This window comes from Nerophis lumbriciformis, linkage group LG04, assembly GCF_033978685.3.
Source record: "Nerophis lumbriciformis linkage group LG04, RoL_Nlum_v2.1, whole genome shotgun sequence".
In the NCBI taxonomy this organism is placed as follows: domain Eukaryota; kingdom Metazoa; phylum Chordata; class Actinopteri; order Syngnathiformes; family Syngnathidae; genus Nerophis; species Nerophis lumbriciformis.
This window is the reverse complement of record NC_084551.2, coordinates 61,093,965-61,118,231: the sequence shown is the minus strand read 5'-3', so window position 1 is coordinate 61,118,231 and position 24,267 is coordinate 61,093,965. Positions and strand designations below refer to the sequence as shown.

Sequence of the window (24,267 nt, the reverse complement as noted above, 5' to 3'; positions counted from 1 at the left end):
GTGAGTTTTGAAGCATGTTAAGGGGGTCAAATAACAGCTCAAAGAGGCAAAAGTGACTGTTTTTAGTACTTTTTTGTCTTAAAGGGGGAATTGCCAACTTCCTGTTGATTTTTGCCCGAGAATGTACCATTAATGAAATTTAGGTCTAAGTCAGACCTACATAGAGGTTTTTGTTTTATGTCTCTCCGACCTTCCTAGTGGGAGTTACAGGCAGTCTAGTTTTTTTTTTCCTAGGGGGCGCTAGAGCGCAATTTTGATTATTGGGGTTTGGTTTTTTTATCAAACGGCAATTTTTGCCAGCCCTGATGTGTGCGTCAAATATGGTGAGTTTTGAAGCATGTTAAGTGGGTCAAATTACAGCTCAAAGAGGCGGCCGGTATAATAATAATAAAGAATAAAACCTTACAAATTCAATAGGTCCTTATGTCCCATTGCATAAGGACTCCCTTTGGGAGTCCTTTTGCAATGGGCCATGCGGGCCCTAATTACCTATTTTAAACACTTAAATGAATGAGGACCTTTTGGATCCCTGAAAACTTTAGTCTTATTTTTTTTTTAAACTGTCATTCCTCAAAAAATAATAATGAACCAAAAGCAATGTTATGAATTATTTACATTTTTTGGGGGGGAAACTCTTGTCAGAATAATTGTATCTAAGTTATCACAAAACTTTGTGTTGCCATGAGTTCCCGGCGAGAAGACAAAGGCCGTCTTTGATCCTACCAAGAAAGGCTTGTAAAACTCCACTGTGTAGGATGGGAAGCAACATGAAGGTGTTCTGTATCTTTGATGTATTGTAATCCAAAGAAAGATTTTGTCCTGACCCGAGAACTACAAAGCGGAGAGGAAGCAGGGCCTTACTCCCCTCGAGGCACCTCTTCTTTGAACTGTTTTACGACCTTTTTTTTGAACTGTTTTAATCAAAGGCGATGGCTGTTTACGACCCCCCTCCCTTAGAAACAGCTGTTGCCATGTAATCAGGGAAAGTCCAAATAAAAGCGGAGGCGGACAATCTTTCGTCAGAGCGTGTTGGGAGACTGTACTAGGAGTACAGCCCAGACGTTTCTCCTCAATTGAGCCAAATTGAATTCTGTCTCTGTTTAATTTGTTGCTTCTTGTCTTGTTTAATAGATGTCATCAGTGTTAGAACCTGACACTCTTTCCTAATAAGTAAAGAGGGTTTTGAACTGTTTTAATCAAAGGCGATGGCTGTTTACGACCCCCCCTCCCTTAGAAACAGCTGTTGCCATGTAATCAGGGAAAGTCCAAATAAAAGTGGAGGCGAACAATCTTTCATCAGAGCAAGTTGGGAGACTGTACAAGAGTATAGCCCAGACGTTTCTCCTCAATTGAGCCAAATTGAATTCTGTCTCTGTTTAATTTGTTGCTTCTTGTCTTGTTTAATAGATGTCATCAGTGTTAGAACCTGACACTCTTTCCTAATAAGTAAAGAGGGTTTTGAACTGTTTTAATCAAAGGCGATGGCTGTTTACGACCCCCCCTCCCTTAGAAACAGCTGTTGCCATGTAATCAGGGAAAGTCCAAATAAGAGAGGAGGCGTACAATCTTTCGTCAGAGCGTGTTGGGAGACTGTACAAGAGTACAGGCCAGACGTTTCTCCTCAATTGAGCCAAATTAAATTCTGTCTCTGTTTAATTTGTTGCTTCTTGTCTCGTTTAATAGATGTCATCAGTGTTTGAACCTGACACTCTTTCCTAATAAGTAAAGAGGGTTTTGAACTGTTTTAATCAAAGACGATGGCTGTTTACGACCCCCCCCCCCTCCCTTAGAAATAGCTGTTGCCATGTAATCAGGGAAAGTCCAAATAAAAGCGGAGGCGGACAATCTTTCGTCAGAGCGTGTTGGGAGACTGTACAAGAGTACAGCCCAGACGTTTCTCCTCAATTGAGCCAAATTGAATTCTGTCTCTGTTTAATTTGTTGCTTCTAGTCTCGTTTAATAGATGTCATCAGTGTTAGAACTTGACACTCTTTCTTAATAAGTAAAGAGGGTTTTGAACTGTTTTAATGAAGGCGATGGCTGTTTACGACCCCCCCTCCCTTAGAAACAGCTGTTGCCATGTAATCAGGGAAAGTCCAAATAAAAGCGGAGGCGGACAATCTTTCGTCAGAGCGTGTTGGGAGACTGTACAAGGAGTACAGCCCAGACGTTTCTCCTCAATTGAGCCAAATTGAATTCTGTCTCTGTTTAATTTGTTGCTTCTAGTCTCGTTTAATAGATGTCATCAGTGTTAGAACCTGACACTCTTTCCTAATAAGTAAAGAGGGTTTTAAACTGTTTTAATCAAAGGCGATGGCTGTTTACGACCCCCCCTCCTTTAGAAACAGCTGTTGCCATGTAATCAGGGAAAGTCCAAATAAGAGAGGAGGCGTACAATCTTTCGTCAGAGCGTGTTGGGAGACTGTACAAGAGTACAGGCCAGACGTTTCTCCTCAATTGAGCCAAATTAAATTATGTTTCTGTTTAATTTGTTGCTTCTTGTCTTGTTTAATAGATGTCATCAGTGTTAGAACCTGACACTCTTTCCTAATAAGTAAAGAGGGTTTTGAACTGTTTTAATCAAAGACGATGGCTGTTTACGACCCCCCCTCCCTTAGAAACAGCTGTTGCCATGTAATCAGGGAAAGTCCAAATAAGAGAGGAGGCGTACAATCTTTCGTCAGAGCGTGTTGAGAGACTGTACAAGAGTATAGGCCAGACGTTTCTCCTCAATTGAGCCAAATTAAATTCTGTCTCTGTTTAATTTGTTGCTTCTTGTCTTGTTTAATAGATGTCATCAGTGTTAGAACCTGACACTCTTTCCTAATAAGTAAAGAGGGTTTTGAACTGTTTTAATCAAAGGCGATGGCTGTTTATGACCCCCCCTCCCTTAGAAACAGCTGTTGCCATGTAATCAGGGAAAGTCCAAATAAGAGAGGAGGCGTACAATCTTTCGTCAGAGCAAGTTGGGAGACTGTACAAGAGTACAGCCCAGACGTTTCTCCTCAATTGAGCCAAATTGAATTCTGTCTCTGTTTAATTTGTTGCTTCTTGTCTTGTTTAATAGATGTCATCAGTGTTAGAACCTGACACTCTTTCCTAATAAGTAAAGAGGGTTTTGAACTGTTTTAATGAAGGCGATGGCTGTTTACGACCCCCCCTCCCTTAGAAACAGCTGTTGCCATGTAATCAGGGAAAGTCCAAATAAGAGAGGAGGCGTACAATCTTTCGTCAGAGCGTGTTGGGAGACTGTGCAAGAGTACAGCCCAGACGTTTCTCCTCAATTGAGCCAAATTGAATTCTGTCTCTGTTTAATTTGTTGCTTCTTGTCTTGTTTAATAGATGTCATCAGTGTTAGAACCTGACACTCTTTCCTAATAAGTAAAGAGGGTTTTGAACTGTTTTAATCAAAGACGATGGCTGTTTACGACCCCCCCTCCCTTAGAAACAGCTGTTGCCATGTAATCAAGGAAAGTCCAAATAAGAGAGGAGGCGTACAATCTTTCGTCAGAGCGTGTTGGGAGACTGTACAAGAGTATAGCCCAGACGTTTCTCCTCAATTGAGCCAAATTGAATTCTGTCTCTGTTTAATTTGTTGCTTCTTGTCTTGTTTAATAGATGTCATCAGTGTTAGAACCTGACACTCTTTCCTAATAAGTAAAGAGGGTTTTGAACTGTTTTAATCAAAGGCGATGGCTGTTTACGACCCCCCCTCCTTTAGAAACAGCTGTTGCCATGTAATCAGGGAAAGTCCAAATAAGAGAGGAGGCGTACAATCTTTCGTCAGAGCGTGTTGGGAGGCTCTACAAAAGTACAGGCCAGACGTTTCTCCTCAATTGAGCCAAATTGAATTCTGTCTCTGTTTAATTTGTTGCTTCTTGTCTTGTTTAATAGATGTCATCAGTGTTAGAACCTGACACTCTTTCCTAATAAGTAAAGAGGGTTTTGAACTGTTTTAATCAAAGACGATGGCTGTTTACGACCCCCCCTCCCTTAGAAACAGCTGTTGCCATGTAATCAAGGAAAGTCCAAATAAGAGAGGAGGCGTACAATCTTTCGTCAGAGCGTGTTGGGAGGCTCTACAAAAGTACAGGCCAGACGTTTCTCTTCAATTGAGCCAAATTAAATTCTGTTTCTGTTTAATTTGTTGCTTCTTGTCTTGTTTAATAGATGTCATCAGTGTTTGAACCTGACACTCTTTCCTAATAAGTAAAGAGGGTTTTGAACTGTTTTAATCAAAGGCGATGGCTGTTTACGACCCCCCCTCCCTTAGAAACAGCTGTTGCCATGTAATCAGGGAAAGTCCAAATAAGAGAGGAGGCGTACAATCTTTCGTCAGAGCGTGTTGGGAGACTGGACAAGAGTACAGGCCAGACGTTTCTCCTCAATTGAGCCAAATTAAATTCTGTCTCTGTTTAATTTGTTGCTTCTTGTCTTGTTTAATAGATGTCATCAGTGTTAGAACCTGACACTCTTTCCTAATAAGTAAAGAGGGTTTTGAACTGTTTTAATCAAAGACGATGGCTGTTTACGACCCCCCCTCCCTTAGAAACAGCTGTTGCCATGTAATCAGGGAAAGTCCAAATAAGAGAGGAGGCGTACAATCTTTCGTCAGAGCGTGTTGGGAGGCTCTACAAAAGTACAGTCCAGACGTTTCTCTTCAATTGAGCCAAATTAAATTCTGTTTCTGTTTAATTTGTTGCTTCTTGTCTTGTTTAATAGATGTCATCAGTGTTTGAACCTGACACTCTTTCCTAATAAGTAAAGAGGGTTTTGAACTGTTTTAATCAAAGGCGATGGCTGTTTACGACCCCCCCTCCCTTAGAAACAGCTGTTGCCATGTAATCAGGGAAAGTCCAAATAAGAGAGGAGGCGTACAATCTTTCGTCAGAGCGTGTTGGGAGACTGTACAAGAGTACAGGCCAGACGTTTCTCCTCAATTGAGCCAAATTAAATTCTGTCTCTGTTTAATTTGTTGCTTCTAGTCTCGTTTAATAGATGTCATCAGTGTTAGAACCTGACACTCTTTCTTAATAAGTAAAGAGGGTTTTGAACTGTTTTAATCAAAGACGTTGGCTGTTTACGACCCCCCCTCCCTTAGAAACAGCTGTTGCCATGTAATCAGGGAAAGTCCAAATAAAAGCGGAGGCGGACAATCTTTCGTCAGAGCGTGTTGGGAGACTGTACAAGATTACAGCCCAGACGTTTCTCCTCAATTGAGCCAAATTGAATTCTGTCTCTGTTTAATTTGTTGCTTCTTGTCTTGTTTAATAGATGTCATCAGTGTTAGAACCTGACACTCTTTCCTAATAAGTAAAGAGGGTTTTGAACTGTTTTAATGAAGGCGATGGCTGTTTACGACCCCCCCTCCCTTAGAAACAGCTGTTGCCATGTAATCAGGGAAAGTCCAAATAAGAGAGGAGGCGTACAATCTTTCGTCAGAGCGTGTTAGGAGACTGTGCAAGAGTACAGCCCAGACGTTTCTCCTCAATTGAGCCAAATTAAATTCTGTCTCTGTTTAATTTGTTGCTTCTTGTCTTGTTTAATAGATGTCATCAGTGTTTGAACCTGACACTCTTTCCTAATAAGTAAAGAGGGTTTTGAACTGTTTTAATCAAAGGCGATGGCTGTTTACGACCCCCCCTCCTTTAGAAACAGCTGTTGCCATGTAATCAGGGAAAGTCCAAATAAGAGAGGAGGCGTACAATCTTTCGTCAGAGCGTGTTGGGAGACTGTGCAAGAGTACAGCCCAGACGTTTCTCCTCAATTGAGCCAAATTGAATTCTGTCTCTGTTTAATTTGTTGCTTCTTGTCTTGTTTAATAGATGTCATCAGTGTTAGAACCTGACACTCTTTCTTAATAAGTAAAGAGGGTTTTGAACTGTTTTAATCAAAGGCGATGGCTGTTTACGACCCCCCCCCCCCCCCTCCCTTAGAAACAGCTGTTGCCATGTAATCAGGGAAAGTCCAAATAAGAGAGGAGGCGTACAATCTTTCGTCAGAGCGTGTTGGGAGGCTCTACAAAAGTACAGGCCAGACGTTTCTCTTCAATTGAGCCAAATTAAATTCTGTTTCTGTTTAATTTGTTGCTTCTTGTCTTGTTTAATAGATGTCATCAGTGTTTGAACCTGACACTTTTTCCTAATAAGTAAAGAGGGTTTTGACAAAAAGGTCATAAAACATCAATTCTGAATTCGATCTATAGATATTTAAGCATTGAAAGTAAAAAATATTTATACTAATATATAAGTTATTTTTAACCTTTTAATGACTGAGACCCCGGGACCTTCAACATACACCAAAATTGAGGGAAGCCCTAAGGGTTACAATATACACTATATTGTGTATTGCTTTTGAAAATGGAAAAAATATCAAAATTGCCTCCGCAGGCACTCAATGGAAAAGGTTTGGACACCGCTGATATTGAGCATATCCTTTGAATGCTAAATGTTTGATCCGTTTATTATGACACGCAGGTTTCGGGTCTTCAGGCGGGTCAGACCTACCGCCTGCGTGTGGCGGCTGCCAACCAGGCAGGAACGGGACGCCCTTCCCTCCCTTCTGAGGCTGTCACGGCCCAGACGGCACCAGGTCAGCATAATAGATATTTGTTCACAATATATCAAAAGAAAGTATTTGAAGACATGATGGATGAGCCGGAATACAGAATACGTGACAAACTCGCAATCCTGTCGTGCAGCCACTGCGAGGTTCTTGAAATACAAAACCCCAAAAGCAGTGAAGTTGTCACGTTGTGTAAATGTTCAATAAAAACAGAAAACGATGTTTTGCAAATCCTTTTCAACTTATATTCAATTGAATAGACTGCAAAGACAAGATATTTCATGTTCACACTGAGAAACTTGATTTATTTTGCAAATAATCATTAACTTAGAATTCAATGGCAGCAACACATTGCAAAAAAGGCATTTTTACCACTGTGTTACATAGCCCTTCCTTTTAACAACACTCAGTAAACGTTTGGGAACTGTGGAGACACATTTTGTGGAATTATTTTCCATTCTTGCTTGATGTACAGTGTGGAGAATGCATATATATGTTTAAGAGTTATTTCTTTATTCATAGTCATGTTTAAACTAGCTAGTGTTTTTCCATTTGTACTCTTTCTATTTTTTCATTTTATGTCCGCAAGTAAACTGTGTGTGTTACCTTGAAGACTTGGAATGTAGGAGTTGGAGTACTCCCTTATATCTTATCTGCAGTAGAACAATGAGCCTGTACTCCTTTCTGGAGAGGGTGGGGGCTGTTTGCGTATTCAAGAAGTTGTCTGTTCCTGTTTTCAATGTTAGATCAACTAGAGTAGCCGATATGAATGTATTGGTTAAGCTGATCTCCTGAAATTTTCAGTAAAACTTGATAATATTCCTATTCTGTCTTGGTGATCCTTCTTACTCAGCATATATGTCATCGAAAGAACTTGGGATTGACCAGTAATTTAGATTTCCTGGGAGGAAGAACTGGTCGACGCAACAACAGCTTAAGTTGTTCAACAGTCCGGGGGGTCTTCGTTGTCGTATTTTAGGCTTCATAATGCACCACACATTTTTAATGGGAGACAGGTCTGGACTACAGGTAGGCCAGTCTAGCACCCGCACTCTTTTACTTTTACTACCAAGCCATGCTGTTGTAACACGTGGCTTGGCATTGTCTTGCTGAAATAAGCAGGGGCGTCCATGATAATGTTCCTTAGATGGCAACATATGTTGCTCCAAAACCTGTATGTACCTTTCAGCATTAATGGTGCCTTCACAGATGTGTAAGTTACCCATGCTTTGGGCACTAATACACCCCCATACCATCACACATGCTGCCTTTTACACTTTGCGCCTATAACAATCCGGATGGTTCTTTTCCTCTTTGGTCTGGAGGACACGACGTCCACAGTTTCCAAAAATAAATTTGAAATGTGGACTCTGCATCAGTCCATCTTAAGATGAGCCCGGGCCCAGCCAAGCCGGCGGCGTTTCTGGGTGTTGTTGATAAATGACTTTGGTTTTGCATAGTAGAGTTTTAACTTGCACTTACAGAGGTCGCGACCAACTGTAGTTACTGACAGTGGTTTTCTGAAGTGTCCCTGAGCCCATGTGGTGATATCCTTTACACACTGACGTCGCTTTTTGATGCAGTACCGCCTGAGGAATCGAAGGTCTGTAATATCATGGCTTACATGCAGTGATTTCTCCACATTCTCTGAACCTTTTGATGATATTACAGACCGTAGATGGTGAAATCCCTAAATTCCTTGCAATAGCTGGTTGAGAAATGTTGTTCTTAAACAATTTGCTCAGGCATTTGTTGACAAAGTGGTGACCCTCACCCCATCCTTGTTTGTGAACGACTGAGCATTTCATGGAAGCTGCTTTTATACCCAATCATGGCACCCACCTGTTCCCAATTAGCCTGTTCACCTGTGGGATGTTCTAAATAAGTCTTTGATGAACATTCCTCAACTTTCTCACTCTTTTTTGCCACTTGTGCCAGCTTTTTTGAAACATGTTGCAGGCATCAAATTCCAAATGAGCTAATATTTGCAAAAAATAACAAAGTTTACCAGTTGGAACGTTAACTATCTTGTCTTTGCAGTCTATTCAATTAAATATAAGTTGAAAAGGATTTGCAAATCATTGTATTCTCTTTTTATTTACCATTTACACAACGTGACAACTTCACTGGTTTTTGGGTTCTGTAGTACCCGGTAGTGCCTGCTCAAGGTTCCAAGCAGATACCATATACTGTAGGTGACAGCACTGCACTGTTTGAGGATACACAGCTAGAAATGACAAAAACAAACTCACATGCTTACTTTAACTTACCCCGTCTTAACTTTTGGATGCTGTAGATTTGCTGCCACGTTACTATTTCTACCCTGCCATGCTCACTTTTATTGTTGCCCACAGTCTCCTTTTGGATAAAATAAATGTATATAAAAGGATACTGCAGTGTTGTACTCCACAATCTCCACTTTGCGGAATGGCTTTGTCTCCTCTTGGATCAAAAAACACGCAGATAGGACAGGAGACCCTCGTTCTCTTCGCTGATGCATTCAATGCAGCAAAGATTTCACAGTTCCTGCAGTACTACTATGATTAGAATAGAATAGAAAGTACTTTATTGATCCCAGGGGGAAATTCAGCACCACAGTTTGCTCACAATAGACAATAAACACTATTTTTTACATGTGAATAATATAAATACAGTCTATTATACAGCACTATTCACATGTGAATAATATAAATACAGTCTATTATACAGCATTATTCACATGTGAGTAATATAAATACAGTCTATTATACAGCATTATTCACATGTGAATAATATAAATACAGTCTATTATACAGCATTATTCACATGTGAATAATATAAATACAGTCTATTATACAGCATTGTTCACATGTGAATAACATAAATAGTCTATTATACAGCATTATTCACATGTGAATAGTATAAAAACAGTCTATTATACAGCATTATTCACATGTGAATAGTATAAATACAGTCTATTATACAGCATTATTCACATGTGAATAATATAAATACAGTCCATTATACAGCATTATTCACATGTGAATAATATAAATACAGTCTATTATACAGCATTATTCACATGTGAATAACATAACTAGTCTATTATACAGCATTATTCACATGTGAATAGTATAAATACAGTCTATTATACAGCATTATTCACATGTGAATAACATACATACAGTCTATTATACAGCATTATTCACATGTGAATAATATAAATACAGTCTATTATACAGCATTATTCACATGTGAATAATATAAATACAGTCTATTATACAGCATTATTCACATGTGAATAATATAAATACAGTCTATTATACAGCATTATTCACATGTGAATAACATAAATAGTCTATTATACAGCATTATTCACATGTGAATAATATAAATACAGTCTATTATACAGCATTATTCACATGTGAATAATATAAATACAGTCTATTATACAGCATTTATCACATGTGAATAACATAAATACAGTCCATTATACAACATTATTCACATGTGAATAATATAAATACAGTCTATTATACAGCATTATTCACATGTGAATAATATAAATACAGTCTATTATACAGCATTATTCACATGTGAATAATATAAATACAGTCTATTATACAGCATTATTCACATGTGAATAATATAAATACAGTCTATTATACAGCATTATTCACATGTGAATAATATAAATACAGTCTATTATACAGCATTATTCACATGTGAATAATATAAATACAGTCTATTATACAGCATTATTCACATGTGAATAATATAAATACAGTCTATTATACAGCATTATTCACATGTGAATAATATAAATACAGTCCATTATACAGCATTATTCACATGTGAATAATATAAATACAGTCTATTACACAGCATTATTCACATGTGAATAACATAACTAGTCTATTATACAGCATTATTCACATGTGAATAGTATAAAAACAGTCTATTATACAGCATTATTCACATGTGAATAATATAAATACAGTCTATTATACAGCATTATTCACATGTGAATAATATAAATACAGTCTATTACACAGCATTATTCACATGTGAATAACATAACTAGTCTATTATACAGCATTATTCACATGTGAATACTATAAATACAGTCTATTATAAAGCATTATTCACATGTGAATACTATAAATACAGTCTATTATAAAGCATTATTCACATGTGAATAACATAAATAGTCTCTTATACAGCATTATTCACATGTGAATAATATAAATACAGTCTATTATACAGCATTATTCACATGTGAATAATATAAATACAGTCTATTATACAGCATTATTCACATGTGAATAGTATAAATACAGTCTATTATACAGTATTATTCACATGTGAATAATATAATAATGCATGATGTTTACCACCGTTGTATTTTGAGGGGGAAACTTATCAATTATCCACAGTAATTACTTTGCTGCAACTCTTCCTTTTATTGCCTCCCTCAGTTCCTCAAGGATAGAATGGGTCTCCTTACCCTCGCCAACAGCCACATGCAGACAACGCTGCATGGCTTTCCCAGTTCCCAGTGGTACGAGCTGACATTAACACAGCTCTGTTTTCTGCAGATATCGACTGTTTTGGGTTCTGCAAGGCCTTTTTTTTTGTAATTAGATTTGTGTTGTAATTGGCCCAATAACTCTGGGATTGAAAGATTAAAAACCTCCTCTTGTCGTGCTCAGACACAAAGAACATTGAGGTCGGCGTGGACGACGACGGCTTCGTCTACCTGGGGTACGAGTGTGACGAAGTGGCCGACGAGAGCGAGTGTCTGTGGAACAAGAACTACACGGAGCCCGTGGACGCCTCCAGAGCTCAGGCAGAGAGCAAGAATGGCAGGTAGGAAGTCCAGTTGATGCTCTTTGAGAGGGTCAGACAGTGGCCAGGTGAATTTCTGTCACTTTCTGGAAGCCTTCAACTCCTATTCCAAGCTGGTGACCTTTTCACACACTTAAAGGGGAACTGCACTTTTTTGGAATTTTGCCTATGTTGAGCACGACCAGTCTTCCTCTCAGGGAGTAAAACACACTGGTCAATCCCGAGTTCTTTTGGATGACATACAGTCCTGGTCAAAAGTTTACATACACTTGTAAAGAACATCATGTCATGGCTGTCTTGAGTTTACAATCATTTCCACTCGGGATGGTCTCCTGCTGGCCCTACAATGGACTGGACTCTCTCACTATTATGTTAGATCCACTATGGACTGGACTCTCTCACTATTATGTTAGATCCACTATGGACTGGGCTCTCACACTATTATGTTAGATCCACTATTGACTGGACTCTCACTATTATGTTGGATCCACTATGGACTGGACTCTCACTATTATGTTAGATCCACTATGGACTGGACTCTCACTATTATGTTAGATCCACTATGGACTGGACTCTCACACTAATATGTTAGATCCACTATGGACTGGACTCTCTCACTATTATGTTAAATCCACTATGGACTGGACTCTCTCACTATTATATTAGATCCACTATGGACTGGACTCTCACTATTATGTTAGATCCACTATGGACTGGACTCTCACTATTATGTTAGATCCACTATGGACTGGACTCTCACACTATTATGTTAGATCCACTATGGACTGGACTCTCACTATTATGTTAGATCCACTATGGACTGGACTCTCTCAATATTATGTTAGATCCACTATGGACTAGACTCTCACAATATTATGTTAGATCCACTATGGACTGGACTCTCACAATGTTATGTTAGATCCACTATGGACTGGACTCTCTCACTATTATGTTAGATCCACTATGGACTGGACTCTCTCACTATTATGTTAGATCCACTATGGACTGGACTCTCACACTATTATGTTAGATCCACTATGGACTGGACTCTCACTATTATGTTAGATCCACTCGACATCCATTGCACTGTCCCATTGGGTTGAGTTTTTCCTTGCCCTGATGTGGGATCTGAGCACAGGATGTCGTTGTGGCTTGTGCAGCCCTTTGAGACACTCGTGATTTAGGGCTATATAAGTAAACATTGATTGATTGATTGATTTCTACAACTCTTATTTTTTTGTGATTGGAGCACATACTTGTTGGTCATAAAAAAACATTCATGAAGTTTGCTTCTTTTATGAATTTATTATGGCTCTACTGAAAATGTGAGGGTCAAAAGTATACATACAGCAATGTTAATATTTGCTTACGTGTCCCTTGGCAAGTTTACTTGCAATAAGGCGCTTTTTTGGGGGGTTGATGTGTGGGGAGGGGCGGGGTTTGGTGGTAGCGGGGGTGTATATTGTAGACCGGAAGAGTTAGGGTTCTGGGTATTTGTTCTGTTGTGTTACGGTGCGGATGTTCTCCCGAAATGTGTTTGTCATTCTTGTTTGGTGTGGGTTCACAGTGTGGCGCACATTTGTAACAGTGTTAAAGTTGTTTATACGGCCACCCTCTGTGTGACCTGTATGGCTGTTGATCAAGTATGTCTTGCAGTCACTTACGTGTGTATATAGAAGCCAAATACAACATGTGACTGGGCTGGCACGCTGTTTGTACATGCCGTAGAGGGCGCTAAAGGCAGTGACATCACGGCACGCCCTTAATATTGTTGCTTGGGTGAAAATCAGCAGACATTCGAGAGAATAGTTGCCCTGAAATCATACTTGCCAACCCTCCCGGATTTTCCGGGAGACTCCCGAAATTCAGCGCCTCTCCCGAAAACCTCCCGGGACTAATTTTCTCCCGAAAATCTCCCGAAATTCAGGCGGAGCTGGAAGCCACGCCCCCTCCAGCTCCACGCGGACCCGAGTGACGTGTCAACAGCCTGTATTCACCTCCGCTTTCCCACAATATAAACAGCGTGCCTGCTCAATCACGTTATAACTGTAGAATGATCGAGGGCGAGTTCTTGGTTTCTTATGTGGGTTTATTGTTAGGCAGTTTCATTATCGGCCTCCCAGCGTGGTGGCAACAACACACAACAACAGCAGTCATGTTTTATTCTACCGTAAAGCAGTTCGTCTGCCGTAAACAGCAATGTTGTTGTAATATATTGAGTTGGAGGCAATAACCAAGCGAGGTGATGAAGTACGTCTCTTTACTGTAGACTTCAGAACAGACTCACACACTTGACGTCAGGTGCGCAACACCACGTAAATCGTTGGCCAACCAAAAAGTAACCCCAGTACGCTATAGCCAACATTCACCAGGAGATGGCAACAGACAAACATAGATCACTCTATTACATTCCTCCACTTTTAGAAATACTCAAAATAAATAAACAACCCAACCAAAAAATGCAGCAGCTCAATTAAAAAACTGTACTTAAGCAACATTCTTTTTTTCTTTTTTTTTAGTACTGAACTCTAAACCCTCATTTGTAAACAATAACATGCTTATTATACAAACAGTATTTGTACACCTTTAACACATATTTTTATACTGTCTTGAGACATTCAGTTTTTTTGGTGGTACTCGAAACCTTTCTGGGTACCTGTGAAAGGGTGTTCAGCATGGTTAGAAAAATAGTGACAGAGAATAGAACAAGGATGGACAATTCAACTCTTAACTCAACAATGAGTAGATGAGTGTTATGTGTGTGTATATGTGTAAATAAATGAACACTGAAATTAAAGTATTTCTTTTATATATATATATATATATATATATATATATAATAAAATAAATATATATATAGCTAGAATTCACTGAAAGTCAAGTATTTCTTATATACATATATATATATATATATATATATATATATATATATATATATATATATATATATATATATATGTACCGTATTTTCCGCACTATTAGCCGCACCTAAAAACCACAAATTTACTCAAAAGCTGACAGTGCGGCTTATAACCCGGTGCGCTTTATATATGGATTAATATTAAGATTCATTTTCATAAAGTTTCGGTCTCGCAACTACGGTAAACAGCCGCCATCTTTTTTCCCCGTAGAAGAGGAAGTGCTTCTTCTTCTACGCAAGCAACCGCCAAGGTAAGCACCCGCCCCCATAGAACAGGAAGCGCTTCTTCTTCTACTGTAAGCAACCACCCGCCCGCGTAGAAGAGGAAGAAGCGCGCGGATATTACGTTTCATTTCCTTTGTGTGTTTACATCTGTAAAGACCACAAAATGGCTCCTACTAAGCGACAGGTTTCCGGTTCATGAAAAGACGCAATCTCTCCATCCGCACACGGACTACTATTTCACAGCAACTGCCTAAAGACTTTCAAGAAAAGCTGGCTACTTTCCGTGCATATTGTAAAAACAAGATAGCTGAAAAAAAGATCCGGCCAGAGAACATTATCAACATGGACGAGGTTCCACTGACTTTTGATATTCCTGTGAACCGCACTGTGGATACAACGGGAGCACGTACGGTGAATATTCGCACCACAGGGAATGAGAAGTCATCCTTCACTGTGGTTCTAGCTTGCCATGCTAATGGCCAGAAACTTCCACCCATGGTGATATTCAAAAGGAAGACCTTGCCAAAAGAGACCTTTCCAGCCGGCGTCATCATAAAAGCTAACTCGAAGGGATGGATGGATGAAGAAAAGATGAGCGAGTGGTTAAGGTAAGTTTACGCGAAGAGGCCGGGTGGCTTTTTTCACGCAGCTCCGTCCATGTTGATATACGACTCCATGCGCGCCCACATCACGCTGGTTTTTAATATATTATTAAAGTTTGACTGACCTATCTGACTGTTTTTTTGACATTACTTTAGCGCAGTTAGATGCGGCTTATAACACGGGGCGGCTTATAGGTGGACAAAGTTTTGAAATATGCCGTTCATTGAAGGCGCGGCTTATAACCCAGGGCGGCTTATGGTGCGGAAAATACGGTATATATATATATATATATATATATATATATATATATATATATATATATATATATATATATATGAAATACTTGACTTTCAGTGAATTCTAGCTGTAAATATACTCCTCCCCTCTTAGCCACGCCCCCAACTATGCCCCCGCCCCACTCCGACCACGCCCCCCAGCCCCCACCCCCCACCTCCCGAAATCGGAGGTCTCAAGGTTGGCAAGTATGCCTGAAATTCGGGAGTCTCCCGGAAAAATCGGGAGGGTTGGTAAGTATGACGCTGTCAAGCGCCATTCATATAAAACTCGCGGGCCGCACTAACATTAAATGTTCATATTAAGGTGTGGGCCGCAAAATAACGTCTCGCGTCTGAGACCCCTGAACTAAAGTAAACTAATATACACAATTCCAAAAAAAATGTGCAATTCCCCTTTAAATGCCTTCTTGTGTTTGTTTGAACAAACGCAAAAGATCTCCCATCCTGCACAGCTGCGGCCATAAACATATTTCCTCCTCAATAGGCCAAAAAAAGGAGGGTAAATGTTTTCTTGAAAAGTGACAATAATGTTGGTTTGCATAACTCTGTGGCAGCAGCGGTTACAAGCAGCTGTAATTGCACTCATGACACAACGTGTTTACCTTTCAACGTCTCCATCAGGTCAGTTCTCACATTCAGCGACGCCTCTGAGGAGGACCTGGGTCTTTACACCGTGGAGATGAGCGACGACCCCAGCCAGTCGTCAAGCTACGTCCTCACCGCTGAAGGTAATGTGGAAATACCAACAACCAGGAAAGGCATTGTTACTGTTTATTTGATGTATTTTGGGCCTAAATTAGAAATGATGGTTAAATAAGATAAAATGTCAACTCAGCCTTAGGCAACATTACTATATTTGATCATCATTGGGGGTGTTCTATCATGTCTACAGGGCTCTTATTATGTTAGAACACATATTTTAGGCTCTTGTTTTGAAAATATTTGATTTACAAAACATCATTTTTACTTAGTGGAAATTAATTTTTCCACAGTCAGGCCCAGAATTAATCAACGAAATTAGGCAGAAAGACTTCAAGGGAGGTGCGGCAGCTTGAGAAAAATAAAGAAACTAGAGCTTTCAAATAAATGATTTATGTAGATCAATCACAATTTTGGAATGAATTAATTCTGATTAATCACCGCTCACAACTATGAACTGTGCCAATTGTGTTAACCGAAAAATAAATGACAGGACACCATTGTATATATTTAACATATTGTATTTTTATTAACAGCCCTAATGAAATTAAAGTACAAATTAAGTAAAAAAAACAAAAACAAAAACAATACTACATCCCATAATATAACATGTCTGTCTCTTGTGTGTCTCTGCAATAATCAGACTATAGACTGGAGTGACAGGTATCATCTCTACTATGTTACCTTACCTTTACATTACCAGCCTCAACTTGTGTGTGTGTGTGTGTGTGTGTGTGTGTGTGTGTGTGTGTGTGTGTGTGTGTGTGTGTGTGTGTGTGTGTGTGTGCGCGAGCAGCTCCGCCTCCACCCACAGAGACCAAGACAGTGGATGACTGACAAGAAAGTTCACTCTGTGTGTGTGTGTGTGTGTGTGTGTGTGTGTGTGTGTGTGTGTGTGTGTGTGTGTGTGTGTGTGTGTGTGTGTGTGTGTGTGTGTGTGTGTGTGTGTGTGTGTGAGTGCGTGCGCAAGCGGCTCCGCCTCCACCCACAGAGACCAAGACAGTTGATGACTGACAAGAGGCTTCACTCTGTGTGTGTGTGTGTGTGTCTGTGTGTGCGTGTGTGTGTTTGTGTGTGTGTGTGTGTGTGTGTGTGTGTGTGCGCAAGCGGCTCCGCCTCCACCCACAAAGACAGTTGATGACTGACAAGAGGGTTCACTCTATGTGTGTGTGTGTGTGTGTGTGTGTGTGTGTGTGTGTGTGTGTGTGTGTGTGTGTGTGTGTGTGTGTATGTGCGCAAGCAGCTCCGCTTCCACCCACAGAGACCAAGACAGTTGATGACAGGCAAGAGGGTTCACTCTATGTGTGTGTGTGTGTGTGTGTGTGTGTGTGTGTGTGTGTGTGTGTGTGCGCAAGCAGCTCCGCCTCCACCCACAGAGACCAAGACAGTTGATGACAGGCAAGAGGGTTTACTCTATGTGTGTGTGTGTGTGTGTGTGTGTGTGTGTGTGTGTGTGTGTGTGTGTGTGTGTGTGTGTGTGTGTGTGTGTGTGTGTGTGTGTGTGTGTGTGTGCGTGCGTGCGCAAGTGGCTCCGCCTCCACCCACAGAGATTTAAGACCAAGACAGGTGATGACTGACAAGAGGGTTCACTCTGTGTTTGTGTTGTGTGTGTGTGTGTGTGTGTGTGTGTGTGTGTGTGTGTGTGTGTGTGTGTGTGTGTGTGTGTGTGTGTGTGTGTGTGTGTGTGTGCTCGCGCGCGCAAGCGGCTCTGCCTCCACTCACAGAGACCAAGACAGTTGATAACAGACAAGAGGGTTCACTCTCTGTGTGTGTGTGTGTGTGTGGGTGTGTGTGTGCGCAAGCGGCTCCGCCTCCACCCACAGAGACCAACACAGTTGATGACTGACAAGAGGCTTCACTCTGTGTGTGTGTGTGTGTGTGTGTGTGTGTGTGTGTGTGTGTGTGTGTGTGTGTGTGTGTGTGTGTGTGTGTGTGTGTGTGTGTGTGTGTGTGTGTGTGGGTGTGTGTGTGTGCGTGTGCGTGTGCGTGGGTGCGCGTGTGTGCGCAAGCGGCTCCGCCTCCACCCACAGAGACCAACACAGTTGATGACTGACAAGAGGCTTCACTCTGTGTGTGTGTGTGTGTGTGTGTGTGTGTGTGTGTGTGTGTGTGTGTGTGTGTGTGTGTTGATGTTCCGCTATAGACGGCTCAAAAAGTTAAGGACGGATTTCAATTAGGCGTCCAGCAAAGGTCACAATTGTAAAAAGGACAAGAGCTGCCATGTTTGGGCTGACACATCTGGATTCAGGAATATTTGACTATTGGAAGGATGGCTTTTCACTGTCCTAGTGCTTTTCTAGCCTAATTACTTTTCTGCACTGCTACCTTTTTTGTAGCCACCTGCGTCGTATAAACTGATGATGTATTACCTAAGACTGCACTGATCCTACATGCTGAAAGCAAATTGTTGCAGAACATGACGATTAACGTAGAGGTGTGTCTCGCCATCATGTGCTGCGTTAATTACCTCAACAATAAATTAACTGTTGAAAACAGCCCTGTTTTCAACATGTAAGTTAACTTCCTACATTTATTTTTTTTGTTCCTGTGGTAGTTCTGGGGCATACAGAAAATACAACTTATAATATACATTTGTTATTGAAGTTATTATTTTTTGACAATAAATATTACAAAGATCCTTGCAGTTTTTTAACTGATAAGTGTTCAAAATAACATTAATGTTCCTTTAAAAGTTCCATAGAAAAGTGTAGAAGAAGCCCAGGGTTAAGTGCAGGGATGTTCCGATCAGGGATTTATGATGCCGATTCCGATACCGATCATCCATGAGCAGAGGTGGGTAGTAACGCGCTACATTTACTCCGTTACATCTACTTGAGAAACTTTTGGGATAAATTGTACTTCTAAGAGTAGTTTTAATGCAACATACTTTTACTTTTACTTGAGTATATTTATAGAGAAGAAACGCTACTTTTACTCCGCTACTTTTATCTACATTCAGCTCGCTACTCGCTACTAATTTTTATCGATCTGTTAATGCACGCTTTGTTTGTTTTGGTCTGTCAGACAGACCTTCATAGTGCCTGCCTTACTGGTGACGTTTCACTCCGTTCCACCAATCAGATGCAGTCACTGGTGACGTTGGACCAATCAAACAGAGCCAGGCGGTCACATGACCTGACTTAAACAAGTTGAAAAACTTATTCGGGTGTTACCATTTAGTGGTCAATTGTACGGAATATATACTGTACTGTGCAATCTACTAATAAAAGTTTCAATCAATCAATCAAAAGTGTGAAGGAAAAAAGACCCTTTTTTATTTCAAACGTACATCCTGTCAAAAGCCTAAAGACTGACTGCACAGTTCCTGTCTTCACAATAAAAGTGCCGCTCCATCGCGCCTGCGCTTTCAAAACAAGAGTCTCCGAAAGCCAGCGCAAACAAGCTAGCAAGCTACGTAGTTTGCCGCCAATGTATTTCTTGTAAAGTGTATAAAAACGAATATGGAAGCTGGACAAATAAGGTGCCAAAAACCAACCACTTTCATGTGGTATTAGACAGAAAGGAGGAACTTTTTTTCTCCTCCATTTGAAAACGTGGACGCTATCAGCACTACTGTCTGATTACAATCAATGCAAGTCATCAGAATCAGGTAATGCACCAACTTATATTCTTGTCTTCATGAAAGAAAGGAATCTATATGTTAAACATGCATGTATATTCATTAAAACACCTTTAACATGTAAACAAAAACGGCAAAATAAATAAATATAAATTATATACTGTATATATATATGTGTGTGTATATATATGTATATGTATATGTATATATATATGTATATATGTATATACATATATATATGATATGTGTGTGTATGTTACTCATCAGTTACTCAGTACTTGAGTAGTTTTTTCACAACATACTTTTTACTTTTACTCAAGTAAATATTTGGGTGACTACTCCTTACTTGTACTTGAGTAATAAATCTCTAAAGTAACAGTACTCTTACTTGAGTACAATTTCTGGCTACTCTACCCACCTCTGTCCATGAGTGAGATCGGCTGATACCAATACAAATACTGATCACATTGGCGTTGTTAGGCCTATTTTAGGGGGGCTCAAGCCCCCCTAAAATATTCTTAAGCCCCCCTAAATAATTTGGTGTTTTTTTGTTGTTTTTTTACAAATAAATGCCGACATATTCATTATAAAGTGGCCCAAATATGAGTTTAAATAAATAATCATATAACCTGTTATTATTCACTCAGTTTCCCCTCACTTCGTAGCGTAAGGTAGAGAGCCCCTTTAGTGCGTCGGTATCCAATCCATTCCAAATGCCCACATCACTCAAATTCCAGCCCGCATTTTCTCTGCGACCTTGCTTGCGGTCCTGCAGGTGTACGAAGCACATTATCTTCCTTTACAATGAGTGAAGCTGCACAAAACCTTGTGTGTGCAATTGTAAATCATTTATTCTTTAAGTTTTGTGTTTCTTGTAGAATCTATATAAAGTAATATACATTAGCCTATTGTTAAAATAATTAAAAAAACATCATTAAATATATTTGTTTTATTGTATTGTTACATTAATAGCTGTTTTATTATTATAGGATGCTTGTTAAACATTTCATAGGATTTTCAGAGGGAGGAAAAACCAAGACATTTAATATAGAATGTAAAATTAATAAATACATAAAAAGAAAAAGAAAAAAAATGGTTAAAAGCCATCGTCCCGGGGAGCATTTCATTTCGTCCCGTGCATTTTTTAAAGATGATAATAATAACAATGAATAATTTCTAAGTCTTTGTTAGCCGTTTGTGAAGTTTTGTGCTCGTGCGCTACGTTCGCTCGCATCCTGTGCATCTCCTGGGGGCAAAGCCCCCCCTGTCCTTAAAAGCTAGTGACGCCCCTGACTGATCACATGTATTAACTGTAAATGTTTCCATTTATTTTTTGTCAGTGCTATTGACAGTTTAACAATATTAACACAATATTTAAACTACTTCCTTAGTCTCTTCTCATCAAACATTTTTAAAAAAAAAACCTTATTTGAGGGAAAAAAACCGATCAACCTACTTATAGTATCAATCATATACTGATACTACCCCTTTGTATCGACACCACCCTCCTATTACTTGTTGTGTACAACAATGACTGCTATATTATCCTTTCTTATTCATCTATTTGTTAATTTCTTGTTCAAAGCTGTTTACTCTCCGTCTGCACTTCTTGAAGTGTACTTAGCACTTAATTTCTCTGTTTTTTTTGAGGTAGCTTAGCTATTAGCTTGCCTGATATCAGTGTGTAACATGTATAACCTCATTCTCCAGTGATGATGACACTTGCATACCTGCCAACTACTCCGGTTTTCCCGTAATTAGTACGGTTTTCATCAACCTATTCCGGGTTACGGTTGCAGTGATAAAAAATACGGTTTTTCATTAATTAAAAAAAAAAAAAAAAAATTAAGTTTTATTCACGAAATCGCGTAACAACAATGCCAATCGACACTGCTTCCCGTAACTTCCTATCGAGCCATTCCGAATGCCATGCGCGAGGCTATTTATAGCACCGCTGCCAAGCACGAGGCCATTGTTTCCAAACGAGCGAACGATCATGGAATCAGCCGGAGAAAAATCGCAAACGAGTCTTAAACCGAAAAGAAAATTGCAGTCATTCCGTGAAGAATATTCAAAAGCCTATCCGGGAATAATTATCCGTTCCAAAAAGGGTAAAAACTACGCGAATTGCACCTTGTGCAGACAAGATTTTTCGATCGGACACGGAGGAATTAGCGATGTAAAAGACCACGTTGGGACAAAAAAACACAAGTCTAATGCCGTTGCTAGCGATACAAGTGGAAAACTTTCAACGTTTTTGGGATTTTAGCCACAAAAAGGTAATGACACCAATGTTATCGATTGGAATTGTTTAGTACTGTTATACTGTTAAAAGTGTTTATACTATTTATGCTTTCAAGTCCAAGTTGAAGAAATCTTGTTAAATGTTGACAGCATAACTACCAAAATACAGAAGTATGTCCTTAATATTTTTGCAGTGCTATTTCTGTTGAAAAGTTCAAATGATTACATTAGAGATGTGATGTGCCACTTTTCAAGTGTCTGATGGCTTAAATTAATTTTCATTAATTTTTCATATTTTGAATTCTTTTGAAAGGCTTACAAAAAAACTACATTTGAATTGTAATTCCATGCTATTGACAGGACTATTAATTTTAATGAAGTTAGCTTACCATGTTTACAGTATGATAATTGTGATAGAAATGTGAATTTTAGGCACAGAATATTTTTTACAATTGAACAAGGCAGTAGATTATACAATCTTGGACAGAAAGTTAATAATGACACCAATTTTTTTTTTAGTTGAATTGTTTAATACTGTTTTACCATTTGTTTACTGTAAAAAGTGTTTATACTTTCAATTAACAAATTGAAGTCTTGTGAAAGGTTGACAGGATAACTGGCATTAACTGTCAAAATAATTTCAAACTATTGAAGTTAGCTTACAGAATAAACATGTCAATCAACCCATATGATTTTTGCTGTAATATTTTTGTTTTGAAAAGTCACTGTGACTGATAGAAAAGTGATGGTTTTAGCAACATTTTAACCTGTCTGAATGCTAATAATCATTTTGCGTCGGGGGGCGAAGCCTGAACCCCCCACCAGGACTTTGTCCTGGACCTACCGGGGCCTGCGGCCCCTGGACCCTGGCTACTAGGTTTTTCTGATTTCAAAAGTTGGCAGGTATGCACTTGGTAATGACACTTACGATGTTAATAACGTTGTTTATTTCCCGCAATGGAGGTGATTATTATGAACTTAGGCAAGCGGCTGTGTATGCACTGCAAAAAGTCAGTGTTCAAAAACAAGGGAAAAAAATACAAAAATGAGGGGTATTTTATTTGAATTAAGCAAAATTATCTGCCAATAGAACAAGAAAATGTGGCTTGTCAAGACTTTCCAAAACAAGTCAAATTAGCTAACCTCAAAGAACCCAAAAATAGCTTAAAATAAGTATATTCTCACTAATAACAAGTGCACTTTTCTTGGTAGAAAAAAAAAAATTAGACCTTTTTGCTCAATAAGTTGAAAAATATTCTTATATGAAGTAAATGCTAGTGCCATTATCTTGACATAATGATATGCGCTCGGCATTACATTTCTTGAAAGCAGCAAACTTATACTAAAAACTAATTTATTGTTCTTAATGGAAAGGCAACAAGGCAAGCGCTTGTTACTCTCGGGGTCTCCTAGCCGCTCAGGCAAATCATATTGTCTAAAAATGCATTTTTCCATGGATAACATGACATCATCACGCCAAGTGTGTGCTCTTTTAGTCAATTAGTGCGCATATATACAGCCTGGCCCCCGGCCAAAATATTTTTAATTGTAATTGTGAAGAATTTATCTGAATGTGCATGAACTATTTCTGTTCAAAATTGTTAGAAATGTCAAATGTTTAAATATTAACTGTCAGGTTACTGTACTGTGCCAACTGTACTACTATATGAGTACCTATTTTCTATTGTTTCATTGAAAATAAAACAGCAAAGTCCATTTGGCTGTCATCTGTTTGAATTATGAGACACAATTGTGTCAAAGTCATGATTTTTTCTTTTTTCATGCTTGAAATAAGAAATGATGACTTTAAAAAAGTAGTTTTATACTTGTGAGTGTTGATGACACAGCTTTGCAACACTTGATATTCTAGTTTCAAGCATGTTTTACTCAATATAGGTCATCAAATCTCAGCAACAAGCTGTAATATCTTACTGAGATCATTTAGGACCAAAACACTTAAAACAAGTAAAACACTCTAACATAAAATCTGCTGAGTGAGAAGAATTATCTTATCAGACAGATAAGCAAATATCACCCTTATTTGAAATATTTAATCTTACTTAGATTTCACTTTTTGCAGTGTAAAAATGAATCCAGTATTAGCCAGAGGGGTTTGTGGTCAACTTGGAAATTGATTGATTGATTGAGACTTTTATTAGTAGATTGCACAGTACAGTACATATTCCGTACAATTGACCACTAAATGGTAACACCCCAATAAGTTTTCAACTTGTTTAAGTCGGGGTCCAAAAGGTATATAAGGAAAGGTATTCATCGCCAATTTCTGTCATAATCAGCCTCCCACAAGG

At 39.1% G+C, this 24,267-nt stretch overlaps 1 protein-coding gene across 1 annotated transcript in view; it reads left to right on the top strand.

Moving 5' to 3' along the window:
• Positions 1-24,267, top strand: part of myom3 (myomesin 3) — a 235,039-nt gene that overhangs the window by 163,676 nt on the left and 47,096 nt on the right. The window contains exons 21-23 of the mRNA XM_061958714.2: positions 6,477-6,591; positions 11,256-11,412; positions 16,057-16,163. Coding sequence (XP_061814698.2) covers positions 6,477-6,591; positions 11,256-11,412; positions 16,057-16,163 — 379 coding nt within the window. The remainder of the gene's footprint in view (positions 1-6,476; positions 6,592-11,255; positions 11,413-16,056; positions 16,164-24,267) is intronic.